General features: G+C 45.2%; 1 protein-coding gene across 2 annotated transcripts; it reads left to right on the top strand.

Annotated features, from left to right (window-relative positions):
- Positions 1–388: 388 nt before the first annotated feature.
- KIRREL2 (kirre like nephrin family adhesion molecule 2) lies at positions 389–22441 on the top strand. Of its 2 annotated transcripts, none has more exons than XM_077260214.1 (15): positions 389–656; positions 16533–16682; positions 16768–16917; positions 17082–17239; positions 17327–17474; positions 17581–17686; positions 18008–18153; positions 18336–18463; positions 18553–18679; positions 18793–18893; positions 19220–19418; positions 19517–19621; positions 19944–20041; positions 20176–20241; positions 20344–22441. In XM_077260214.1, the coding sequence occupies exons 1-15, from the start codon at positions 602–604 to the stop codon at positions 20764–20766; spliced, it is 2160 nt and encodes a 719-aa protein (XP_077116329.1). In that variant the 5' UTR covers positions 389–601; the 3' UTR covers positions 20767–22441. The 2 variants fall into 2 exon arrangements, with proteins under 2 accessions (XP_077116329.1, XP_077116328.1); XM_077260213.1 differs by having other exon boundaries at positions 17324–17474; positions 20344–22438.
- The last annotated feature ends 243 nt before the right edge of the window (positions 22442–22684 follow it).

The raw sequence follows: 22684 nt of genomic DNA on the forward strand, positions 1-22684 counted from the left end.
CCCGCACAGGTTGCCCATGAACCTATATATTTTATTAATGTAACAATATTTATTTTTCTAAATAATATTTATCTTTTATATTTAAATATTTATTATTTGCAAAATGTCACATACAAATATTGACTCCAGGTCTTGTATTCCTGGCGGCTCTGTGCATCCAGCCCCATTGCTGTGAGTTGCAGCAGATTCCTGGTCAGGGCTCAGCAGCATTACAGCAGTAAATATATAGCTAAACTGGAAGCTGCGCTAAGTTAGTGAGGCTGTAAAGAGGAGGAGGAGGGGGAGCTGGAGGGAGGGGGACACAGGGAAGAGGAGGAGGAGAGGCTGCTTTTATTTTACAGCAGGCTGAACTTTCTCTCCAATGGGTAGTGAGGAGAGGAGGGAATAGCCTCCTGCTAAATCCACTGCAGAGAGAAGGAGTCAGGAGACTGGAGAGTGGAGGAGAGGATGCAGAGACACAAGAGGACCATTCAAGTCAGGCACTGAAGCAGAGAGCAGCGCAAAGTGCCCCAGGGACTGTCTGCAGCCCAGAACCACTGCAGTCAGCACTGCAGCCACCCACAGGGACCCCTCTGCAACTCAGGACCCCCCTCCCAGAAGAATGGAGATAAAGCCACTGATACTCAGTTCCCTGCTTCTGTCTATCCTGGATCAAAGTAAGTGCCCCCTTTACACACAGCCATGCACCATGTCCATGTGGAGTTTAAAGGGAATGGGTTAGACACCCGCATTGGAGAAGTTGCTTTTGCAGGGTGAAGGGGCTGCACGGCATTATTCTGGAGCCATAGTATCAGCGTTACTGTGTATAGAAAAGGTGTGAAAAGTTACAATGTAGCCAGCTAGTGTCCTGGGTGCAGGTGGAGGGTGTGATCGGGGGCAGCGCCACTTTGGGCTCCTCTCCAGCTGCAGGGCTGTGACAGTGGAGGGTCTTTGTGAAGATGCTGTCATGCTGCTAGCCCACTGCTGCAATGCCTGGTGGTCAGAGCAGGGAATGCGCCAGACTTCTGCCCCCTTTATTCCGCGCGTGTAGCGGGGGGATCATTGCTCTATTCTGGGGGGATTCTTTCCTCTCTCTTCCCCTGGAACAGCAGTGTTTCCTAATAACGCTATTATAAGAGGCAGAGGACTCGCCTGCCAAGTTTCCTCTGCAGTGATTACACCAGGCGGCTCAGGGCGCTGGGGAATTGCACTTTCCATTGCTCTGGTGGGCACCTCACTGGTTGGGTGATGGGCAGCAGCACTTGCTGGGGGTGAAGGGTTAATTGCCCCACTATGGGCCCAGTGTCACATCTGCTTTTCCAGTTACACATGTCCCAGTACTACAGATGTGTGATGTAGATATTCACCTCCCACTGCTGCAGTTACTGGGCTTAACCTCTGCCATATGTGGCTTTTAAAGGGCTGGGGTACTACAAGTACCAACATACACTGCCTCTTTGTACTGGCAGCTGATTAATGCATATTAAACCTTCACAGCCAGAGCATGCTGAGACTTGTAGTGCACCTGCTTTCATATGTTATTTTGCTGTCTATGTATTACAAGTTCCAGTTAACACTGAAGCCTGAATATTGCACATTGAGCTCATGCAGTCAGACAGAGCATGCTGAGGCTTGTAGTGCTCCTGCATTCATGTTATTTTGCTGTCTATGTGTTACAAGTACCAGTTAACATTGGAGGCTGAATTAAGCACATTGAGTTCATGCAGCCAGAGCATGCTGAGGCTTGTAGTGCACCTGCATTCATGTTATTATGCTGTCTATGTATTACAAGTTCCATGTAACATTAGAGGCTGAATAATGCACATTGAGCTCATGCAGCTTGAGCATCCTGAGACTTGTAGTGCACCTACATTCATATGTCATTTTGCTGTCTATGTACTACAAGTTCCAGGTAACATTGGAGGCTGAATAATGCACATTGAGCTCATGAAGTTAACTATTGCTGGAACTTGTAGTGCTGATTAATTCAGTTTATTAAGCCTGTGCCATATAGTGATTGTCAGCTGTTGGTGTACTACATGTTCCAGCTCATACTGCAGCATATGATACTGCAATTTGTGGTGCTTCTGCATTCCATATTTTAAGCCTGTGATATATATTGTTTATAAGCTGTTGGAGTACTACAAGTTCCAGTTCATCCTGCAACCGGAGCATGCTGAGATTTGTAGTGTTTCTTCATTCCATATGCTAAGCCTTCGTCATGTGTGGCTTTTCTACTGTTGGTGTACTACAAATCCCAGCTTACCTGGTTAAACTGAAGGCAGCTTAATGCACACTTAGCTCATGCAGCCAGGGCATGCTGAGACTTGTAGTACTGCTGCATTCATCATAGTAAGCCTGTGTCGTATGCCACTTATCAGCTGCTGGTGTACTACATGTTCCAGGTCATCCTGCATGCACTGAAGGGTGATAAATGCACACAAAGCATGCTTGGACTTGTAGTGCTGCTACAATCTGGACCCATACAGTGAACCAATATACAGAGGTATAATCTGTATATAAATGCTGGGAGTTATCATACTCCAGCTCGTCTCTGCTGTTGCAATCTTTGAAGCGTATTACTGCAGACCTTGGCATTTCGGGGTTAAATATTGCACAGTGCCTCCTTATCGGCTCTTTGCTCCTCTTCTGTTTCTTTCTCCATATTTAGCCACAAAGATGTCTTGCATTGGGACCTTTCATCTATAATGGGAAGATAGACATAAAGGGGTCACATTGCACACATATCTGTCTGTCAGCATGGCAGGGACAGCAGACAAGATAACACACTGGACCAAACCTGCTGCTTTCATCTCATGATGGGGGATGATGCTGATAACACAGTCTGGTGGTACTCAGGTATGTGAGACAGGGACCAGGCCGGCCTTATCAGCTCAGAAGATAGTTTGGTCTCACGGGAATTCTGTGCCCCTAACAATGGCCCACATTGTCCTTAATGGGCTCAGCCTGTCAGACATATCTCATGGTGGCTCTGGCAGGAGTGGTGACATTATGATGGAAGACATATTATCCCTTTATAATAACCTTTGCGGTTATCAGGCCCTTCAGAGTTTATTATTACGTGGCGTATCCCTTAGACAACGCATGCTTCTCTAAACTGCAGAGCAACAGTATTGGCCTGTAGGTTGCTTCAAAGTATCCAACCCCATACAATTTGGTCTCCACAACTTCGAGCCTATGAGACGCATCAAATTCCCGTCTCATGGACGACCGGTGGAGATGGTGGTAGATACAAGTAAGACAAGCATGCCCGAGTGCCAAGAAGTAAAATATTCTGAAAATTGTCATTGTCCGTACATTGCTGAATCTTCCAAGGGACCACAACTTTGAGCCTACGAGGGCCACCAGATTCATGTCTCATGGACGACCAGTGGCGCTGGTGGTTGATACAAGTAGGACAATCATGCCCGAGTGCCAAGAAGTAAAATATTATGAGAGACGCATCAAATTCCCGTCTCATGGACGACTGGTGTAGATGGTGGTACATATGAGTAGGACAATTGTCCCCGAGTGCCAAGAAGTGAAATATTCTGAAAATTGGCATTAGCTGTACATTGCTGAATCTTTTAGGGATCCACAACTTCAAGCCTACGAGACCCACCAGATTCTTGTCTCATGGACGACCAGTGGATGTTGGTGGACGTGGCGGTAGATACGAGTAGGACAATTGTGTCCGATTGCCAAGAAGTTAAATATTCTGAAAATTGGCATTAGCTGTACATTGCTGAATCTTCCATGGAACCACAACTTCATGCCTATGAGACGCATCAGATTCACGTCTCATGGATGACCGAAGGAGATGGTGGTAAATACGAGTAGGACAATCGTGCCCAAGTGCCAAGAAGTTAAATATTCTGAAAATTGGCATTAGCTGTACATTGCTGAATCTTCCAAGGAACCACAACTTCAAGCCTATGAGACGCATCAGATTCACGTCTCATGGATGACCGAAGGAGATGGTGGTAAATACAAGTAGGAAAATCGTGCCCAAGTGCCAAGAAGTTAAATATTCTGAAAATTGGCATTAGCTGTATATTGCTGAATCTTCCAAGGAACCACAACTTTGAACCTATGAGAAGCATCAGATTCATGTCTCATGCATGATCGATGGAGATGATAGTAGATATGAGTAGGACAATCATACCCGAGTGCCAAGAAGCAAAATATTATGAAAATTGGCATTAGCTGTACATTGCTGGATCTTCCAAGGAACCCCAATTTCGAGCCTATGAGACACATCAGATTCACGTCACATGGATGACCGATGGAGATGGTGGTAGATATGAGTAGGACAATCATGCCTGAGTGCCAAGAAGTAAAATATTATGAAAATTGGCATTAGTTGTACATTGCTGAATCCTCCAGGGATCCTCAACTTCGAGCCTACGAGAGCCACCAAATTTATGTCTCATGGATGACCAGTGGATGTTGGTGAACATGGTGGTAGATACAACTGGACAAATGTGCCCGAGTTCCAAAAAGCAAAATACACTGAAAATTGGCATAGGTCATATATTGCTGAATCTTCTAAGGATCCATAACTTTTACCCACCAGATTCATGTCTCATGGATGACCAATGGATGTTTGTGGACATGACAGTAGATACGAGTAGGACAATCGTGCCTGTTTGTCAAGAAGCAAAATATTCTGAAAATTGGCATGGGTCATACATTGCTGAATTTTCCACAACTTCGAGCCTACGAGACTCACCAGATTCATTTCTCATGGATGACCAGTAGTTGTTGGTGGAGATGGTGGTAGATACGAATAGGACAATCCTGCCCAAGTGCCAAGGAGTTAAATATTCTGAAAATTAGCATTCATTGTACATTGTTGAATTTTACAACGATCCTCAATCTTCACGGTCAGGCCAAGATCCTCGGTTCATGAAGAAGAGTGTTCACTTACCTATCCCAACATTGGGATTGGATTATATATTGATGGCTCATGAACCCACTAAGAGACTTTCGTAAAGTTGGCCATACTCTTTAGATAGCTGTTGGCTATTATTCTCGATCCATGGATGCATATGGAGAGTAGAGCAGACCTATGCTGGATGCCTCTGGTGGCCACTTGTCTACATAGAAAAACAAGGATGGGACATGTTGCAGTTCAACATCTGTCATTGAGGCACAGTTGGGAGGTTTGGTTGAACCTCCATTCTTGAGATCGGTGGAGGTCCCAGTGGTTGAACACATATACATATGTAAATTATCATCAATCCCTTGCACAGGTGGTAACTTTTCATTTTGGAAGTAACCCTTTTGATCCTCCAGTTTTTAGGGTCTACCCTACATTAGCTCTTGGTCTTCCAAATTCTCTCTATCTTCTTTTCCGAATTTTAAAGCTGTGGCATGTTTTTCGTTCCAAATTGTCCACTAAGGGGCATTGTCAAGGTACCTTCACACGAAGCGACGCTGCAGCGATAGCGACAACGATGCCGATCGCTGCAGCGTCGCTGTTTGATCGCTGGAGAGCTGTCACACAGACCGCTCTCCAGCGACCAACGATGCCGAGGTCCCCGGGTAACCAGGGTAAACATCGGGTTGCTAAGCGCAGGGCCGCGCTTAGTAACCCGATGTTTACCCTGGTTACCAGCGTACAAGTAAAAAAAACAAACAGTACATGCTCACCTTCGCGTCCCCCAGCCTCTGCTTCCTGACACTGACTGAGCTCCGGCCTTAAAGTGAAAGTGAAAGCACAGCGGTGACGTCACCGCTGTGCTGTTAGGGCCGGAGCTCAGTCAGTGTCAGGAAGCAGACGCTGGGGGACGCGCAGGTGAGCATGTACTGTTTGTTTTTTTTACTTTTACGCTGGTAACCAGGGTAAACATCGGGTTACTAAGCGCGGCCCTGCGCTTGGTAACCCGATGTTTACCCTGGTTACCAGTGTAAAATATCGCTGGTATCGTTGCTTTTGCTTTCAAACACAACGATACACAGCGATCGGACGACCAAATAAAGTTCTGGACTTTATTCAGCGACCAGCGACATCACAGCAGGATCCTGATCGCTGCTGCGTGTCAAACGAAACGATATCGCTAGCCAGGACGCTGCAACGTCACGGATCGCTAGCGATGTCGTTTCGTGTGAAGGTACCTTTAGACATTGAAAGCTCCTGTTATATAGATAAGTAGTACAGTCATGGCTATAGGTTTAAGGTACCTTCACACGAAACGACATCGCTAGCGATCCGTGACGTTGCAGCGTCCTCGCTAGCGATATCGTTTCGTTTGACACGCAGCAGCGATCAGGATCCTGCTGTGATGTCGCTGGTCGCTGAATAAAGTCCAGAACTTTATTTGGTCGTCCGATTGCCATGTATCGTTGTGTTTGAAAGCAAAAGCAACGATACCAGCGATGTTTTACACTGGTAACCAGGGTAAACATCGGGTAACTAAGCGCAGGGCCGCGCTTAGTAACCCGATGTTTACCCTGGTTACCAGCGTAAAAGTAAAAAAAACAAACAGTACATACTCACATGCGTCCTCCAGCGTCTGCTTCATCACACTGACTGAGCTCCGGTCCCTAAAGTGAAAGTGAAAGCACAGCGGTGACGTCACCGCTGTGCTGTTAGGGCCGGAGCTCAGTCAGTGCAGGAAGCAGAGGCTGGGAGACGCGCAGGTGAGTATGTACTGTTTGTTTTTTTTACTTTTACGCTGGTAACCAGGGTAAACATCGGGTCACTAAGCGCGGCCCTGCGCTTAGCAACCCGATGTTTACCCTGGTTACCCGGGGACCTCGGCATCGTTGGTCGCTGGAGAGCGGTCTGTGTGACAGCTCTCCAGCGACCAAACAGCGACGCTGCAGCGATCGGCATCGTTGTCGCTATCGCTGCAGCGTCGCTTCGTGTGAAGGTACCTTTACATGCAAATTTATTTACCTTTTCCATTAAGGCAAGTATCACCGAAGGTTCGGCCCTGATGTGCTCTATACAAGAGGTGCCCCCATAGGAGGCCGAGCTGTCAGTCACCAGTGCAAACAACTTGATTGACTTCGACTGAGGTCTTGCACCCCTGCACAATAATTGAGCTGGTGATGTATTGGACAGAAGAGCTTCAAGGGCGAAGTATGACCCTATAGGTAAAATGGGATAATTATTCATTAGGAAAGCGATTCATACATAATCTACCGAGGGTCAAAGGCAAAAGGCGCCATTTCCCCGTTGCAACTTACTGCAGCCGCAGGAGAAACCATGGCTCTAATTATAATATGTGTGAAGAGGTTTGCACAGGTTTACAGGAAGCAAAGATTAGATGGAAGGAAATGTGTTACGTGGGCGACTTCACTCCCAGTAAAGACTTTTCGAGCTGCCAGTTCTTGTAGCTGCCTCATATCAGGGGCTTGCACTCTCTGCCCCCTCTCTTGTCATCTCTTCGGGGTTTTAATAATTGGGGTTATTGCTTACATTCTGAGAATGTAAAAAGCCGAATGCAATCCCATTGACTCGCGCTTATAATAATAATAATAATAATAATAATCTTTATTTTTATATAGCGCTAACATATTCCGCAGCGCTTTACAGTTTTACACACATTATCATCGCTGTCCCCGATGGGGCTCACAATCTAAATTCCCTATCAGTATGTCTTTGGAATGTGGGAGGAAACCGGAGTACCCGGAGGAAACCCACGCAAACACGGAGAGAACATACAAACTCTTTGCAGATGTTGTCCTGGGCGGGATTGGAAACCAGGACTCCAGCGCTGCAAAGCTGCAGTGCTAACCACTGAGCCACCGTGCCGGAGCCCCTTTAAGTGTAACCACTCAAGTCTACATCGAGCTTGGCGCTAATCCCTTGGCGATCACAGTTGTGAATGGAGAGATAGGGAGAGTACGGAGCGGTGGGGGTAGTAGTTCTTCATCAAGCCTTCTTAGGGACTTGTCTCTCAAGGCCCCGTCTCACACAGCGACGCTGCAGCGATACAGACAACGATGCTGATCGCTGCAGCGTCGCTGTGTGGTCGCTGGGGAGCTGTCACACAGACAGCTCTCTCCAGCGACCAACGATCAGGGGAACGACTTCGGCATCGTTGAAACTGTCTTCAACGATGCCGAAGTCCCCCTGCAGCACCCGGGTAACCAGGGTAAACATCGGGTTACTAAGCGCAGGGCCGCGCTTAGTAACCCGATGTTTACCCTGGTTACCAGCGTAAATGTAAAAAAAACAAACAGTACATACTCACCATCTGTTGCCCGTCAGGTCCCTTGGCGTCTGCTTCCTGCTCTGACTGAGCCGCCGTACAGTGAGAGCAGAGCGCAGCGGTGACGTCACTGCTGCGCTCTCACTTTACGGCGGCTCAGTCAGAGCAGGAAGCAGACGCCAAGGGACCTGACGGGCAACAGATGGTGAGTATGTACTGTTTGTTTTTTTTACATTTACGCTGGTAACCAGGGTAAACATCGGGTTACTAAGCGCGGCCCTGTGCTTAGTAACCCGATGTTTACCCTGGTTACCAGTGAAGACATCGCTGGATCGGTGTCACACACACCGATTCAGCGATGTCAGCGGGACCTCAACGACCAAAAAAAGGTCCAGGCTATTCCGACACGACCAGCGATCTCGCAGCAGGGGCCTGATCGCTGGTACGTGTCACACATAGCGAGATCGCTACTGAGGTCGCTGTTGCGTCACAAAACTTGTGACTCAGCAGCGATCTCGCTAGCGATCTCGCTATGTGAGACGGGGCCTTCAGTCTTGGCCACCTCAAGATCTCATTAGGAGAAGCGTCGACACCGCAGGGAGGAGGATTGTCTCTGAAGAGGCTTATTGGGGAAATGAAATACAATGCAGCGCCAAGAAGTGGAAACTCAACTCATACGGTTACTGAGAAGCATCAAAGGCCGGAGGCGGCTTTATTTGGGATTTTTAATTATCGTTATATGGCGCCATCAATCGTTGAATGTCCTGATGTTGGTCCATGTCCTCATAGGATGTGTCTTAATTTGTAGCTCATGGGTCCCAATGCAAAATGCTCACCATTATCACGGGTCTTTAATAGTTTCTTTTTTTTCCTTTACATATTTGCTCAGTACATTCATGAAATTGGGGCAGGAGGTCAACGATTGCTGCTCAAAGTGAAAAGTGCTCTTTTATTTTGGTCTATAATCCAGTTTTGCAATTTCTTTTAAACACAATAATGTTTTAAAAATTGCACCAATAACTTCAGATGTACCGAAAATTACTCCACGGAAAAATTGAAGTGGGTTATGGAATTACAAATTTTGCCACTTTTCCCGAATATGTCACCATTGATGAATGAGGCGAAAAACATCTGGAAACCCTAAACTTCGTCCACAATGACGAACACATATAAAATAAATTGTAAAAGAAGAATAAGGTCCAAATGAAAAGCAGGAGGATAAGAACAAAAGAGAAAAAATGCAATAATAAATGGTGCCTTGGGTCTTTTCATATGCACCAAAGAGACCTTATGGGCCACCCCCCTAGACTCCGGGGCTGACTGCGTCCATTATTACTAAGCCCTTGCTCATGGGGTCCACAAATGTACGACTTGTAAGAGTCAATTAAATTCATAAAGGGAATATTAAAAAGGTCAAAGGCCATGGTGCCCTAGTCAGATTTGACCCCAGAGAACCCCAATGAAGAACATACCAAATATCCTTCAAGGTGGATTTTTTAGAAAGTTAGGTTGCCCCCTAAAGGGTCATGACATGGGATGGCTAGGGAAGGATGAGGAGTGGCAAACAAACGCCAGGTAGTCTTGTCTTGGTTGTTTAGGGATGTGGCGCTAGAAGGGGGAGCTTCTGGGAAAGCTGTGTAAGAACCAATATGGCAGCCATTTCGGTTGTCAACTGATTAATAGGCAAAGTTGCCATTTAGGAAGTTGTAGGAACTGTAATGGCGGCCAATTTTGACAAAGATGCTGTCAGTAGAATAAACAAAGCAATGGAGGAAAGGTGGAGTTACAGCTATACTCAGAGAAATTATATAATCATCATCCCGGCTTTATGTTCCTCTAAATCCTTCCACGTCTCTGACTAAAGGGCCACCGCCAACCCCCTTTTCATCATTTTTGGGTTCCCTCCAAGTCGTTTGGTTTCTGCGACTCGTCCAAAGAGCGCGCGGGGCAGTTTAATTGGCCTCCCAGGAAGCAGGGAGCTTGCGGACACCTGTCGACGAGAAAATAGATCGCAAGCTCTTGCGGTGTGAAGACTAAAATCTTTATTTTCCCACTTTCTAAACATCCTCAGTGTCACCTAAACCTGTCACACGAGTCATTTTGCATGCACAATTAAGATGGAGAACACAAACATCGTTATGCATGCATAATTACGGCAAACGAGTAGGTTTTAGAGCTAATGAGTTTTATGTTGTCACCGCTGATCACTTTCGGATAAAGCACATACAAAATCCCCTTTGTTTTTATATTTTATTAGTGTGATGCTGGTAATATACATTATAACCGTGACCTGATTCATGCCAATATAATCGATGGCTTATAGAAACGTAGATCATTACGTGTGGAGTAATTAGACGTCAAGGTGCGATTATCAATCTAGCAGATAACAAGCTATTGATTGTAATTACCGAGAGGTTAATATTTTTTGTTAAGGTGAGTCATTTGTTAATAAAGTTGCTTTAAATAATATCGGGCCTAATGAATGACTGCAGCTCATAGCAACCAATCAAAGCTCACCTGACATTAGTTTAAGCTGCTGACTCAAATGAAAGCTGAATGGTTGCTGGAGTATACTCTGTAGTTTTGGGGGAACAAAGACACTTTTGCACCAAAATGGTTGTGATACAGGAGGCCCAAAGTGTCTAAGAAGGGAAACTAAAAACTATTGACAGAAAATGGAGTAACAAATCAGATCCCCTCTTTCATTTTAAATCCTACCCTGTCAAAATGAAAGTCGGTATCTGATTGGTTGCTAAGGCCACGTGCAGTGTTTTTCACCAAACTTTATTAGCATACTACTTAGCTGTACACAATTTCACAGAAAATGGCATACACATATTTCTACTATCCATAACCAGCGCCGCCATTTTCAGGAGCAAATGTGTAAAAAAAAAAAAAAAAAGACATGATATATTCGTGTACAAAAAATGGCATACCCATTACCCACTATTCGAATCGACTGGATTACTATCCCCTAATATCATCAGAACAGACATTAATGGCGTGGACCTTTCTGCACTTCTTTCCCTATTAGAACACCAGATACAGGCACTTTTGGCCATTTTTTACATTAGGTCCGTTTGAAAAAAAATGGCGCCCGAGGCCCTAAATCTGCGTCAATGCAGAAAAATCAGTCGTTAATGATATTTTCGTGACACGCCGTGTCCTGCTAACAAGTTTCTGATTCAATTCTCACACAGAATGCCCCCCATCCCTTATTTGCTCGGACCTCCCCCTGTATTGAGAGAATGGCGGGTGACCTCGCACCGTATCACTGAATAGTATTCCTCACGCCCCAATAAACAGATCACAGAAAACACTAGACAAACTGTCTCTTAAACACACCATATGGTGTATTAACTTCCACTTAACACGGCTCAACCCCCCCCCCACAGGCTGGTGCTGGTTAGTGAATGGCGTAGGGGGATAAAGATGGGTGGAGGCAGGTGCTGGGGGGCCACAAGAGCTTGCAATCACCTCGAATACTTTATCCCCGACAGAAAGAAGATCTTCTGAGCAGTCGCTAATGAGAGTCGGGCGAGATAACTGTGTTTAATGGATGCATGGAGAGACTTAAGTGCAGGCAATTATTCCCAATGTACAATGCAAACCCTATCAGGATGATTATTGCACCTTATAAAGTGGTTTCATCGATGCGGCGAGGCATAGCGCGCCGTTACATCTTAACCCTGGCGCTGCCAGTTAACGGCGAGCGGTTCGATACCAGACTCGCTAATATGCCAAACCGTTCCCTAACCTTCGTCTTCCTCGAGGTTTTCTGACGGATCGGCGTGCTTTGTCACATTAAATATTTGTCCCCAAGAAAAACGGAAATATTCGCCATGAATCGAATTTAGAAAAAAAAATGTATGCGCAATATCTAATATCAATATGCACAATTCTTTCCAGCAAATATGAGGTTAAGCTTCCAATTTTTCATTATATTGGTGCCCCCGTGCAGATTAGGGCCCCCCTTGCCCACCTCCCTTGACGCCCCCCCACCTCAACCAAGTTTCATGCTGTCAGTTTACACAATGGTAGAGAAAGCATGAAAAGGTGGAAAGTGGATTAACTCTAGAAAAACAGCTTTTAAAAATCTGTTAAAGCCACTCAGGGGACAGGAAGGGGCTGAAGAGACAGCCAGCGACACAAAGAGACAAGCTGGCACAAAAAGACCGCAACATACAAAAGGAATTCATTCAATAGACAGATCGCCAGTCTTGGTTTTTTTTTTAACATTTTGTGTTCAAGGGTTTTTTTGGGGGTGGTTGAAGGGGGGCAGGAGAGGAACATTAATCATACCGGACACAAAGTTTAGAAAACTTGTGAAACTTTTCCAAAATAGTTTTTAGTTTTTCTATACAATAGTTATGCCTCTTTTTTTTGTTATTTTATATATGTATATTTATATTATATGTATTACTATATTATTTGTATGTCTTTCTTTATATTTGTGTGTTATTTTTTACATTACAATTTTTCTTGGAAAGTTCAATTGACTTTTTTTTGCAAGTCACACAACTTTTTTCTTTTTTCCAATAACTTGCTGGCTGGAGAGATCTGCACGCTAGTCGCCTGTGTTTTTTTTTTCCCCCACTGTTACATGACAACATATTCATCTTCTATGGAAAACAAAACAAAAACGGAGGTAAATATAAAGGGACGTAAGTCACATGAGTGCGACTGTCAAAGTTGTGCTGTAGCCCCAGAATAATGGAGTCCGATAACCGACTGAATGATGTTATCATGGCGGTAACTACTAACAGCTGAATGAAAACTAGATCTGGTCTCAAGCAAAGAGAAGAATAGTTTTTATAGTCTGATTATTAACAATTACCACTACTACCAGATGTAGGGGACAGGTATCACCCATATATACCCTTAACAATGTGGCTACCAATGGCCGCCTTGTGCAGTCGCCTTTTCACCAGCATTAATAAACCACGATGATACTGGAAGTAATTTTCTCAGCTTGGATAAAGCCTTTCTGGATCAGCACCAGTTTTCTCTACTTTTGCAGGCACATGGCCTATAGCTTGTGTTTTGGCTCTAGTACAAGGCCCGCTGCAGATGAAGCCCAGGCTGGATGGCGGCGCACATAGTGTGTGATATACTGGAGCTATCGTGACGACACCTGAGAACATACAGCGTCTCCACAGCTGGGCACTTAAGCAACAGTATGCAGAGTCCCCTGGGTTTTCACTCTGTGATACACCCATCCATATCTTGCCTGAGATAAGAATGGAGTCCTACACCAATCATTGACCCTAACATTTGTCATAACTACGCAAAGAATGGGTCAAAAGTGTTGCCTGCTCCTATTCTGTCCTGCTTCCTCTTCATTGCTCGGCTACAATCCTGCTTTCCTATTGGACTGCCTGCTTTCTTATTCACCCACTTACGCACTGTCCTTCTTCCTTATTACCCCAGTTCTACCCTGTTCTAATTCCATATTTATCCATTTTAACACCGTCCTGCTTCCGTATTGGCCTACTTCTACACTGTCTCGCTTACATGTTCCCACACTTCCACTCTGTCCTTACTAGCCCTCTTCCGCACTGTTTTTGTTCCTTATTGGCCCACTTGACGTTCTCTCGCTTCCATATTGTTCTGCTTCCACAATGTCCCGCCTTCATGCTGCCCCACTTCCACACTGTTTTGTTTCCCTATTGGACCTCTTCCACACTGTCCTACTTCCATATTGTGCTGCTTCCATGTTGCTATGCTTCCACACTGTCCCGCTTCTACACTGTTCTGCTTCCATACTGTCCCACTTCCACACTGTCACGATTTCCTACTGGATCACTTGTACACTCTCCTGTTTTCTTATTCGCCCACTTATACACTGTTCTTACTGGTCCGCTTTCACATTGTCTGGCTTCTTTATTGGCCCACTCCACGCTGTCCTGCTTCCTTATTGCTCCACTGCCATATAATCCCACTTCCATACTGTCTTCCATCCTTATTGTCCTACTTCCACAGTCTTGCTTCCTTATCTCCTCTTCCACACTGTTCCATTTCCCTTTTGCCTCAATTACACACTGTCCTAAATCCATAATCCCGCTTCCACTTCCACACTGTCTGGCTTCTTTGTTGTCCTGCTTCCACACTGTCCTGCCTCCATAGTTTTCCACATCTACACGATCCTGCTTCCTCATATTGTCCCACGTCTACCCTGTTCTGCTCCCATATTCACCCACTTTCACACTGTTGCTTCCTTATTGGCCTACTTCTACACTGTCTCGCTTCCATGTTCCCACACTCCCACTCTGTCCTTACGAGCCCTTTAGCACTGTCTTTATTCCTCCACATTGTAGAAGCAGTTCAATATGAAAGTGAGACAATGTCCTGCCATCATGCTGCCCCACTTCAACACTGTTTTGCTTCCATATTGTTCCACTTCCACACTACTTTATTGTCCTGCTTCCACACTGTCCCAATTTCTTACTGGATCACTTCTACACTGTCCTGCTTTCTTATTCACCCACTTCTACACTGTCCTTACTGATCCACATCCACATTGTGTGGCTTCTTTATTGGCCCACTCCACATTGTTGTGTTTTCTTATTGCCCCACTCCCACGCTGTTCTATATTGCCCCACTTCCACTCTGTCCTGATTCTTTATTTCCCCACTTCCACACCATCCTGCTTCCATATTACACAGCTTGCACACTGTCCTGGTTCCATATTGCTTCGTTTCCTCACGGTCTTGCTTCTTTATTGCCCCACTTCCACTCTGTCCTGCTTCTTTATTGCCCCACTTCCACACTGTCTTACTTCCATAATTCTCTGTTTCCACTTCCACACTGTCCTGCTTCTCTATTTCCCCACTTCCACACCATCCTGCTTCCATATTACACAGCTTGCACACTGTCTTGGTTCCATATTGCTTTGCTTCCTCACTGTCCTGCTTTTTTATTGCCCCACTTCGACTCTGTCCTGCTTCTTTCTTGTCCAGCTTTCATACTTTCCTGCTTTCATATTGCCCCGCTTCAACATTGTCCCATTCCCATTTTATTCAGTTTCTACATGTCCTGCTTCCTTCCACATTCTTCCGTTTCCATATTGCCCCAATTCCACACTGTCCTGCCTCCATATTGATTTTTCCACACTGTCCTGGTTCAATATTGCTGTTTCCACACTGTCCCACTTCCTTATTGCCCCACTTTTACACTGTCCTTCAATATTGCTCTGTTTCCACACTCTCCTGGTTCGATACTGTTTCACTTCCACACAGTTTAGCTTCTTTATTGCAGTATCCACACCGTCCTGCTTCCATTTTCACAACTTCCACATTATTCTGGTTCCTTATTACTTTGCTTCCACATTGTCCGCCTTCCTCGTTGGCCCACTTCCACACTGTCCTGCCACCATATTGCTCCACTTCCTCACTGTTATGCCTTCATATTTCCCCACTTCCATATTGTTCTGCTTCCACATTGTCTTCCCTCCATATTCTCCCCAAAACCCCCAAAAAATTTATACCAAAAATGTCCGTCGTGTACCCACCTTCCCTCACTCCCTCTATACTGAACCTTCTGTATCCATGATATGAGCTTCTCAATCTCCTACGAACAATCATCGAGCATTATCGCTTCCCTCTCAGCTGGGGGTGACAGTGCAGTAAATCGCCCCCAGCTCTTCCAGAACCTGTGCGGTGACTTCAAGCTTCACGTAACATTTCATTCACGCGCCGAGCGTAGACGCCTTCAGTGACCGGTGAGAAATGAGACACGGAGAAACCCTTAAAATAACTCATCTCAAACCAATTGAATCATGTGGGAAATAAGAAAATTGAAATTCTCCCGGAAAGACTATGCAAGTGAAAATTTCCAGAATCTGCATCTGTTTGACTTGAAGATGGATTATCCTGCAATATGGCAGAAGACACCGCCACGTCAGATCTCGAACCCGCCGTTACAGTGTCTGGTTCTGCCACGTCGTTGACTGGACAATTTTTACAAAAATTTGTGTATTGACTTAGTTCCTAAGCCCGAACCTAAGTGCACTAATAATTTGATAAAAGCCATGGAGAGCGCCACTAGTGGCCAGCATCGCATCAGTCATTTATTTTAAATTATGTTTTTGTTTTCTTTGCATTTTTTTTTACACTTTATGCAAACTATACTATCTCTTTTGTGCAAGTTTCACCTTCCCCCTGACAACTGTCAGTGAAACTGCAGCTCATAAGGAAAAGATTAATGTCCATTACTACGGAATGACAGTCCCAACAGCTGGCCCGCCGCACAACACGATACCTAGAAGCTCGTCAGCACTTAAAAACATATATTTACCATATGGCAGGAAGAGAAGAGTCTGATTATTGACCTCTGTCCTCATGGGCCCCCCAGCTATGAAACTCAATCATCTCTTTTGTTTTCTTGTAGCTTTCGGGGCTCATTTTGCACAGCAGCCCTCGGATGTTGTGGTCGTTGCCGGCAAGTCGGTGACTCTACCCTGCGTGGTGATCGGCTACAGAGGGGTGGTCCAGTGGACGATGGACGGCTTGGCGTTGGGAGCGGAACGAGACCTTCCAGGTATTGAAATTTGCTTTTTTCTTTACTTATGATGGGGTTGTTTATGTTTTTCAATGTTCAAAACTTTTGCAATGTTATTTTGTAGGGTGGTCTCGTTATGCCATCATTGGAGACCACGCATCAGGGGAGCACAATTTGCACATAGAAGGAGTAGAGCTGGGCGATGACGCCATCTACGAGTGCCAAGCAACGCAGGCAGCGCTGAGGTCGCAGCGGGCTCACTTGACTGTGCTGGGTAAGGAGGCTCAGGAAGATTTGTAACCCAGTATAATGTATTGGGGGAGTGATTTTATTGGGTTTAGTGCAATAGGAAATTTCCCTTTCAGGATTTTTGGCTTTTTTTATACATCTGGTTGACATCTTTTGGGCATCAGGACTCTAATTCTCTCTGTCTCTCAGTTCCTCCAGGAGAGCCGCTGATCCGTGGCGCCCCCATATTTAACGTCCTTCTTGACACCCCCTATAACTTGACGTGCCTGGCCCCTGCAGCGAAGCCGGCGGCTGAGATCACCTGGTACCGAGGCGGCAAATATCTGGACGGGGCGATCTACAATAAGGTGAGGCTCTGAGCACCATGGGTCGCCTATGTGTATGATCCCATGTCATGGCGCCCTCCTGACCGCTTCTGTATGTACGTGCAGCAGGTTCTATCGGACGGCAAAAGCGAGGATGCAGTAAGCAGTCTCTTGATCACCCCTAGTTTCGCAGATGCTGGTGCCAGCTACACGTGTCGGGTCAGGAACTCGGCACTGCCAGAGGGACGGGAGAGATCAGTGACGCTGAGCGTGCAGTGTGAGTGCTCCCATCAGTTTCTTGCATCAAATGTGGCCATGACAGGGCACAACTGTGGAACATAAAACCTCACACCCATGAAATTTCTAATTTTATTTTTCCACAGATCCTCCTAAAGTGACGCTCTCAGTGGATCCCCCAACAGTCTCCGAGGGAGGGTCCGTCTCCTTCCTGTGCAGCGCAGTGTCCAACCCTGAGGTGACAGGTTATAGGTAAGTGCATTACCTTCTGTTATCAACCATTTTCATCTGGGCATTGACTGGCTGTAATGATTGCAGTTGGGCTGGTCAACCGTCTAATGTGTTGGAGGAAAGAAGGATGGGGTATATTGAGTTTCATGGTCCAATTATTTTATTCTAAAGAGAGTTAAGACGTGGTCCGAGGTATCTCTTCCCCTCACTTCTTAGAGAACACAGGCACACTCATCTGAACTGAGTGTGCATGTGTAAGGAGGATAGAAAGATCGAGATAGACAATGCCCATACTTGTAGATATAATGTCTGTAATAACAATAGACCAATTTACCTTTACAGGTGGGCAAAGGGAGGCGTTCCCCTCTCTGTTTCTGGAGACCGCTACCATGTTACTGTGGACCACACTTTCTTTACTGCTCCAGTCTCATGTGAAGTATCTAACAGCGTCGGAAGCAGCAATGTGAGCACGGCGGTCAATGTCTTGTGTAAGTAGAAATCTTCCAGCACAGTCTTTGTAACCTTTAAGTTGATGACCTGAATAGTCAAGACAGGTCAGACTTGCACTGTGCTGCCATAACACTGGTCCTTAGTGAGCTTCGTATTATTATAAGTGAAGGACATATTTAAGTAGATGACCTATCTCATCTGGGATCTCTCTATCCAACAGTTGGTCCACGACTTTTGACCGAACCACGCCCCATGACTGTGGATGTTGGAGGAGATTCTTCCTTCTTCTGTGGTTGGACTGGAAATCCCACCCCAACCCAGTTCTGGAACAAGAAAGGGTCCACAGAGGTAATTCACCAGGTGTATGCATCATCTTAATGGGGTCACCACAAGTTTGCGAATCTAAGTCTGAAGATGTCTCTCTCTCGTCCTCTCAGGTCTTAAGCAATGGGAATACTCTATCTCTGAGCAAGGTGACCCGAGAAGATGCAGGGACCTACGTGTGCAAGGCTATTGTGCCCCGCATAGGCACCATGGAGAAGGAGGTGATGCTGACAGTGAGAGGTAAGATAGATGGAGGTCCTGGAGATATTTCATGTCTTCAGTGAGATCTATAGAAAAGACTTACAGAAACACAGAAGTAAAGTGTTGATCTGACGTTTTTGTCTTCTCCTTAGGACCTCCCATCATTAGTAGTGAAATAAACTACGAGAGTATTCTTGGAGGGAAAACTCGGCTAGAATGTGTGGTGGAGACGACACCAATCCCTGATCGAATTGTAAGTATCTTGATATTTAAAAGGAAGCACCAATAGAAATGAACATTGGTGGAAATTTATGGACTTGGGATCTTCACCGACTCCCACAATTAGGGCCTGGTCATCAATAGCTGTAATTTGGATCCTTAATGAAGAGTTTCTTCATTGATTTTTAAAGACAGCACCATTACTTCTTCCATCTGGAAATCAATGAAACTCCCAGCTGATGTCCCCCACGTGCGTTCACTGCTGACATCTCTCTCCGGCACGTCAAAAGATAGGCCGCCACGACATACAATCCACATATCGGGGAAATGTCTCACTCTTCTCTTCAATATCTTCTGTAGATCTGGTCCTGGGACAAGCACAGTCTCGATGAAGGCACCTTGGGCCGTTTTTCAGTGACGACTCGTGTCACCAATAGTGGAGCCATCTCATTTCTCATCATCGATGGGACGGAACCTTCAGATTACACCATGCCGTACAACTGCACAGCTATAAATCAGTATGGGGAGGACTCTGTGATCATCTCTTTGAGACAACAAGGTAAGTCTTGCCAGTGCTACTTAATTAGTAGAGGGGCTCCACCTTGATCTTCAGGACTATTTCTCAGAGCTTGGTTGAATCGTTGTTATTTCTTACAGCTGCTCTGCCTCTCATGCTTCTGATGATCGCCCTGGGTCTTGGGACACTCTGCCTCTTTGTATTGGTGACCATCTGCGTTCTATGCTGCCGCCGACCCCGAAAAGGTAAGAAGAGCTTTAATATCCACTTGTCTACTGGAAAACCTGGCGAGAACATCTGAATGTCTTCAAGCACTCTAGATAGTGCCACCTTCTCCACCCCATGATCTTTTTAGATTACCTCTAGATGTCCTGTCCAGATCTTGAAGGATCTGACCATACGTCATGGATTTCATGGCCAACATTGTAATTCTTAAATATCTTCTGTAAAAACTTCTAAATTTTTTGAGACATTTCTCTTCTTCATATGATGATCAAACATTTGTGTGTTCCTTGAGTTGGTCTCTTTGCAAGTCACCTTTAACAAACCTCTACTTTTCTTCTGTAGCTGTGAAGGATACCCAGATTCTAGCAGTGGAAGTTTCAGGAAGCGATCACAGTGACCGACACCCAAGTGATTCTGAAGAAGATCTGAAGGAACCCTTGGTGAGTGTCTTCATGACAAGTATAAAGGACAGTTTTTTAGGAGATGGAGACTTTGGAAAGAAATGTCTTACAATAGATTTTTTTTGAGGGGTTGGGAATGTTCTTCTCATGAATGTACATAATCTCCTCTGCAGCAAACTGATACAGAATCTCGAGGGACGTCACAGACTGAACACAGCGATATTCCTGATGACTCTCAGGTAGGTTGTCTACCATTCTCCTCAGTCTTCTCATCTTCTAAAGGTGCAGATGTCACATATTTTCCAATATTACACTAATCTTGACCCACTTCCTCCCAACAGGACCCAACCAACGGTTATTACAAAGTCCGAGCTCATGAAGACTCCCGTCCAACAACTGTGGCATATCCAGAGTTTTCTTCTCCTCCTCGTCCTCTGTACTCCGCACAGTCTGCCCTCACTGCACTGTGTCCTACCCCATCTTTACCAGGAGCCCCTAAACTGTATGAATATGCCAATCGATATGCCACAACTCCGCGTCATGGAAGTGAACACATCCACATACCTCAAGGCCCTACTTGTCTGCCCCCAGGCCCTGGCAGTCAGCCACAACCATATGCCAGAGCCTTTTGCAGTTATGTCCGACCAGAACGTTTCGAAACGTTAGAATCTGGTCCAACGCTGTCACGACTTTCCTACGCCTCACTCTCCACACATGGAGACTATGGACGCCCAGCGCAACAACGGATGCAAACTCATGTGTGAGCCGTGGATTTCTTACAAAACTAGCCAGCACAGTTAGCAAATCTCAAGTGGAACTCAGACTTTAGACTTGGGAATGAAAAGTCCGATATGGACCATCTTGTTCTCGAAAAGGTTCAAAATGGCCGCCTTATGTCTTCCTCTTCAAGATTTTGTACCTGCACTAAACAGCCTTCCATGAGTACGTGTACAAACTCGGGGTGGGGGACTATAGAAGTAATGGATGACCCACTGATGATAAGACATGCAGCTCCTGCAGGTCTAACTCCAGTTGGCCTTATCCCTCTTACTACACCTAAGCAAGGGGTGCTCAATTTCGTAGACACAGCAAAAATAGGAGAGAACTTGATCAAGGGTAATGCTGCCCTTTACCAAGAGGGTTATGAAGGGGGATGAGGACAACCAATCATTGGGACCTCCTGCCCCAGGATTAGGCCTCATTTGCCATGAAGCCGCCTCTCCTCTACGTACGTTCCTAAGTTCTAGCACAGCTTTTCTATAAAACTGCAAAACTGGGACTGTAATAAGCACTGCACTCTCTCTAGTTATATAATATATAGTATTAAGGAGCTTCGCAGGAAATCCAGCATGGATCAGCACGTAAGAGGTCGATATAGATTAGAGACCCCGATGGGGTCTAACCGGAACTGAATGCCTTTAAATTGTTAAGGAGAAACAGTGCCACCCTGTGGCTCTCATATGTACTGCAGGTTTTTTTTTTTTTGTAATTTTTTTTTTATACGATATGTACAGTATAAATATCTGGCGATGTAAATATCTACGGTTAAGGGTATTCTGTATATATACGGTATTGGACTTTACCTTCTTGAGCACTGTGTGTTTAAGAAGGTGAGCACATATTTAGGCATTTTTAAGAACTCGTCTTAGGGTATTTTCCCCCCTCCCCCTCTGATTCATTATTGTGGTCTGTTTTATTATTTATTAACCTCTTCCATGCCATGACGGATTGTATAGAAGGTTCCTACAGAACAGGAGATCTCAAATTCTAAGGATGAGGGAGAAAATTAAAGGAAATAAATCATCGGATTTATGAAGCTGAAGGGTAGAAGTATTAATTTATTATGTGTAGTCTATATGAGACGCTGAAATCAGTCATCAAATGTCTAGCATTTTTAAGAATTTTGGATTATCAAATGCCGGATTATAAGAATTTTATTATGTGTGTATATAGATAGAAATTAAATACAAAAAGGAATTTTTATTGTTCGGGCCAGGGGCAGAATTCTCCACGTTGCACTTTCCCGGAGCTGTCTTCTTGACCCCTCATAGCTTTTTCTTCATTTCATTTTCCTGCCTTAATTTTTCTCAATTCTTTATACAGAGAAATTTCCAGGTTCTGATATCCTCCTGATGTGAATATCGTATTTCCAGTCGTCCTCCCTGGAGACTTTTTCATAAGAGACAATTACAAAAATGCAATTACAATATTGTGCTTTTTTATCTGTACAGTTATAAAATATATTTATATTTAATTATTAAAAAATGATATTTGTCAAAGTCATTGTCTTCTCAATCTACCGAACAAGGAATACCCAGGTTATACCGGCATGCTCCATCTTAATATATACAAGATGTAGAACTTATGACAGCTGACCAGGTATAATTACCGTATATACTCGAGTATAAGCCAAGATTTTCAGCCCATTTTTTTAGGCTGAAAGTGCCCCTCTCTGCTTATACTCAAGTCATTGTCCCAGGGGGGTCGGCGGGGGAGGGGGAGTGGCAGCTGTCACATACTCACCTGCTCCCGGCGCGGTCCCTGGCAGCTTCCCTGATGGTCTTCTCCGGGCGCTGACAGCTTCTTCCAGCGTTGAGCGGTCACATGGTACCGCTCATTACAGTAATGAATATGGACGCGATTCCACTCCTATAGGGGTGGAGCCACATATTAATTTCCTGT

This window comes from Ranitomeya variabilis, chromosome 4, assembly GCF_051348905.1.
Source record: "Ranitomeya variabilis isolate aRanVar5 chromosome 4, aRanVar5.hap1, whole genome shotgun sequence".
NCBI classification, from domain to species: domain Eukaryota; kingdom Metazoa; phylum Chordata; class Amphibia; order Anura; family Dendrobatidae; genus Ranitomeya; species Ranitomeya variabilis.

Bases quoted from the DNA above. Each gene is read 5' to 3' on its own strand.
- KIRREL2 (XM_077260213.1), top strand. From the start codon at position 602: ATGGAGATAAAGCCACTGATACTCAGTTCCCTGCTTCTGTCTATCCTG. The intron at 657-16,532 runs GTAAGTGCCCCC...GTTTTCTTGTAG, and splicing joins TCTGTCTATCCTGGATCAAA to CTTTCGGGGCTCATTTTGCA. The intron at 17,687-18,007 runs GTAAGTGCATTA...TTACCTTTACAG, and splicing joins CCTGAGGTGACAGGTTATAG to GTGGGCAAAGGGAGGCGTTC.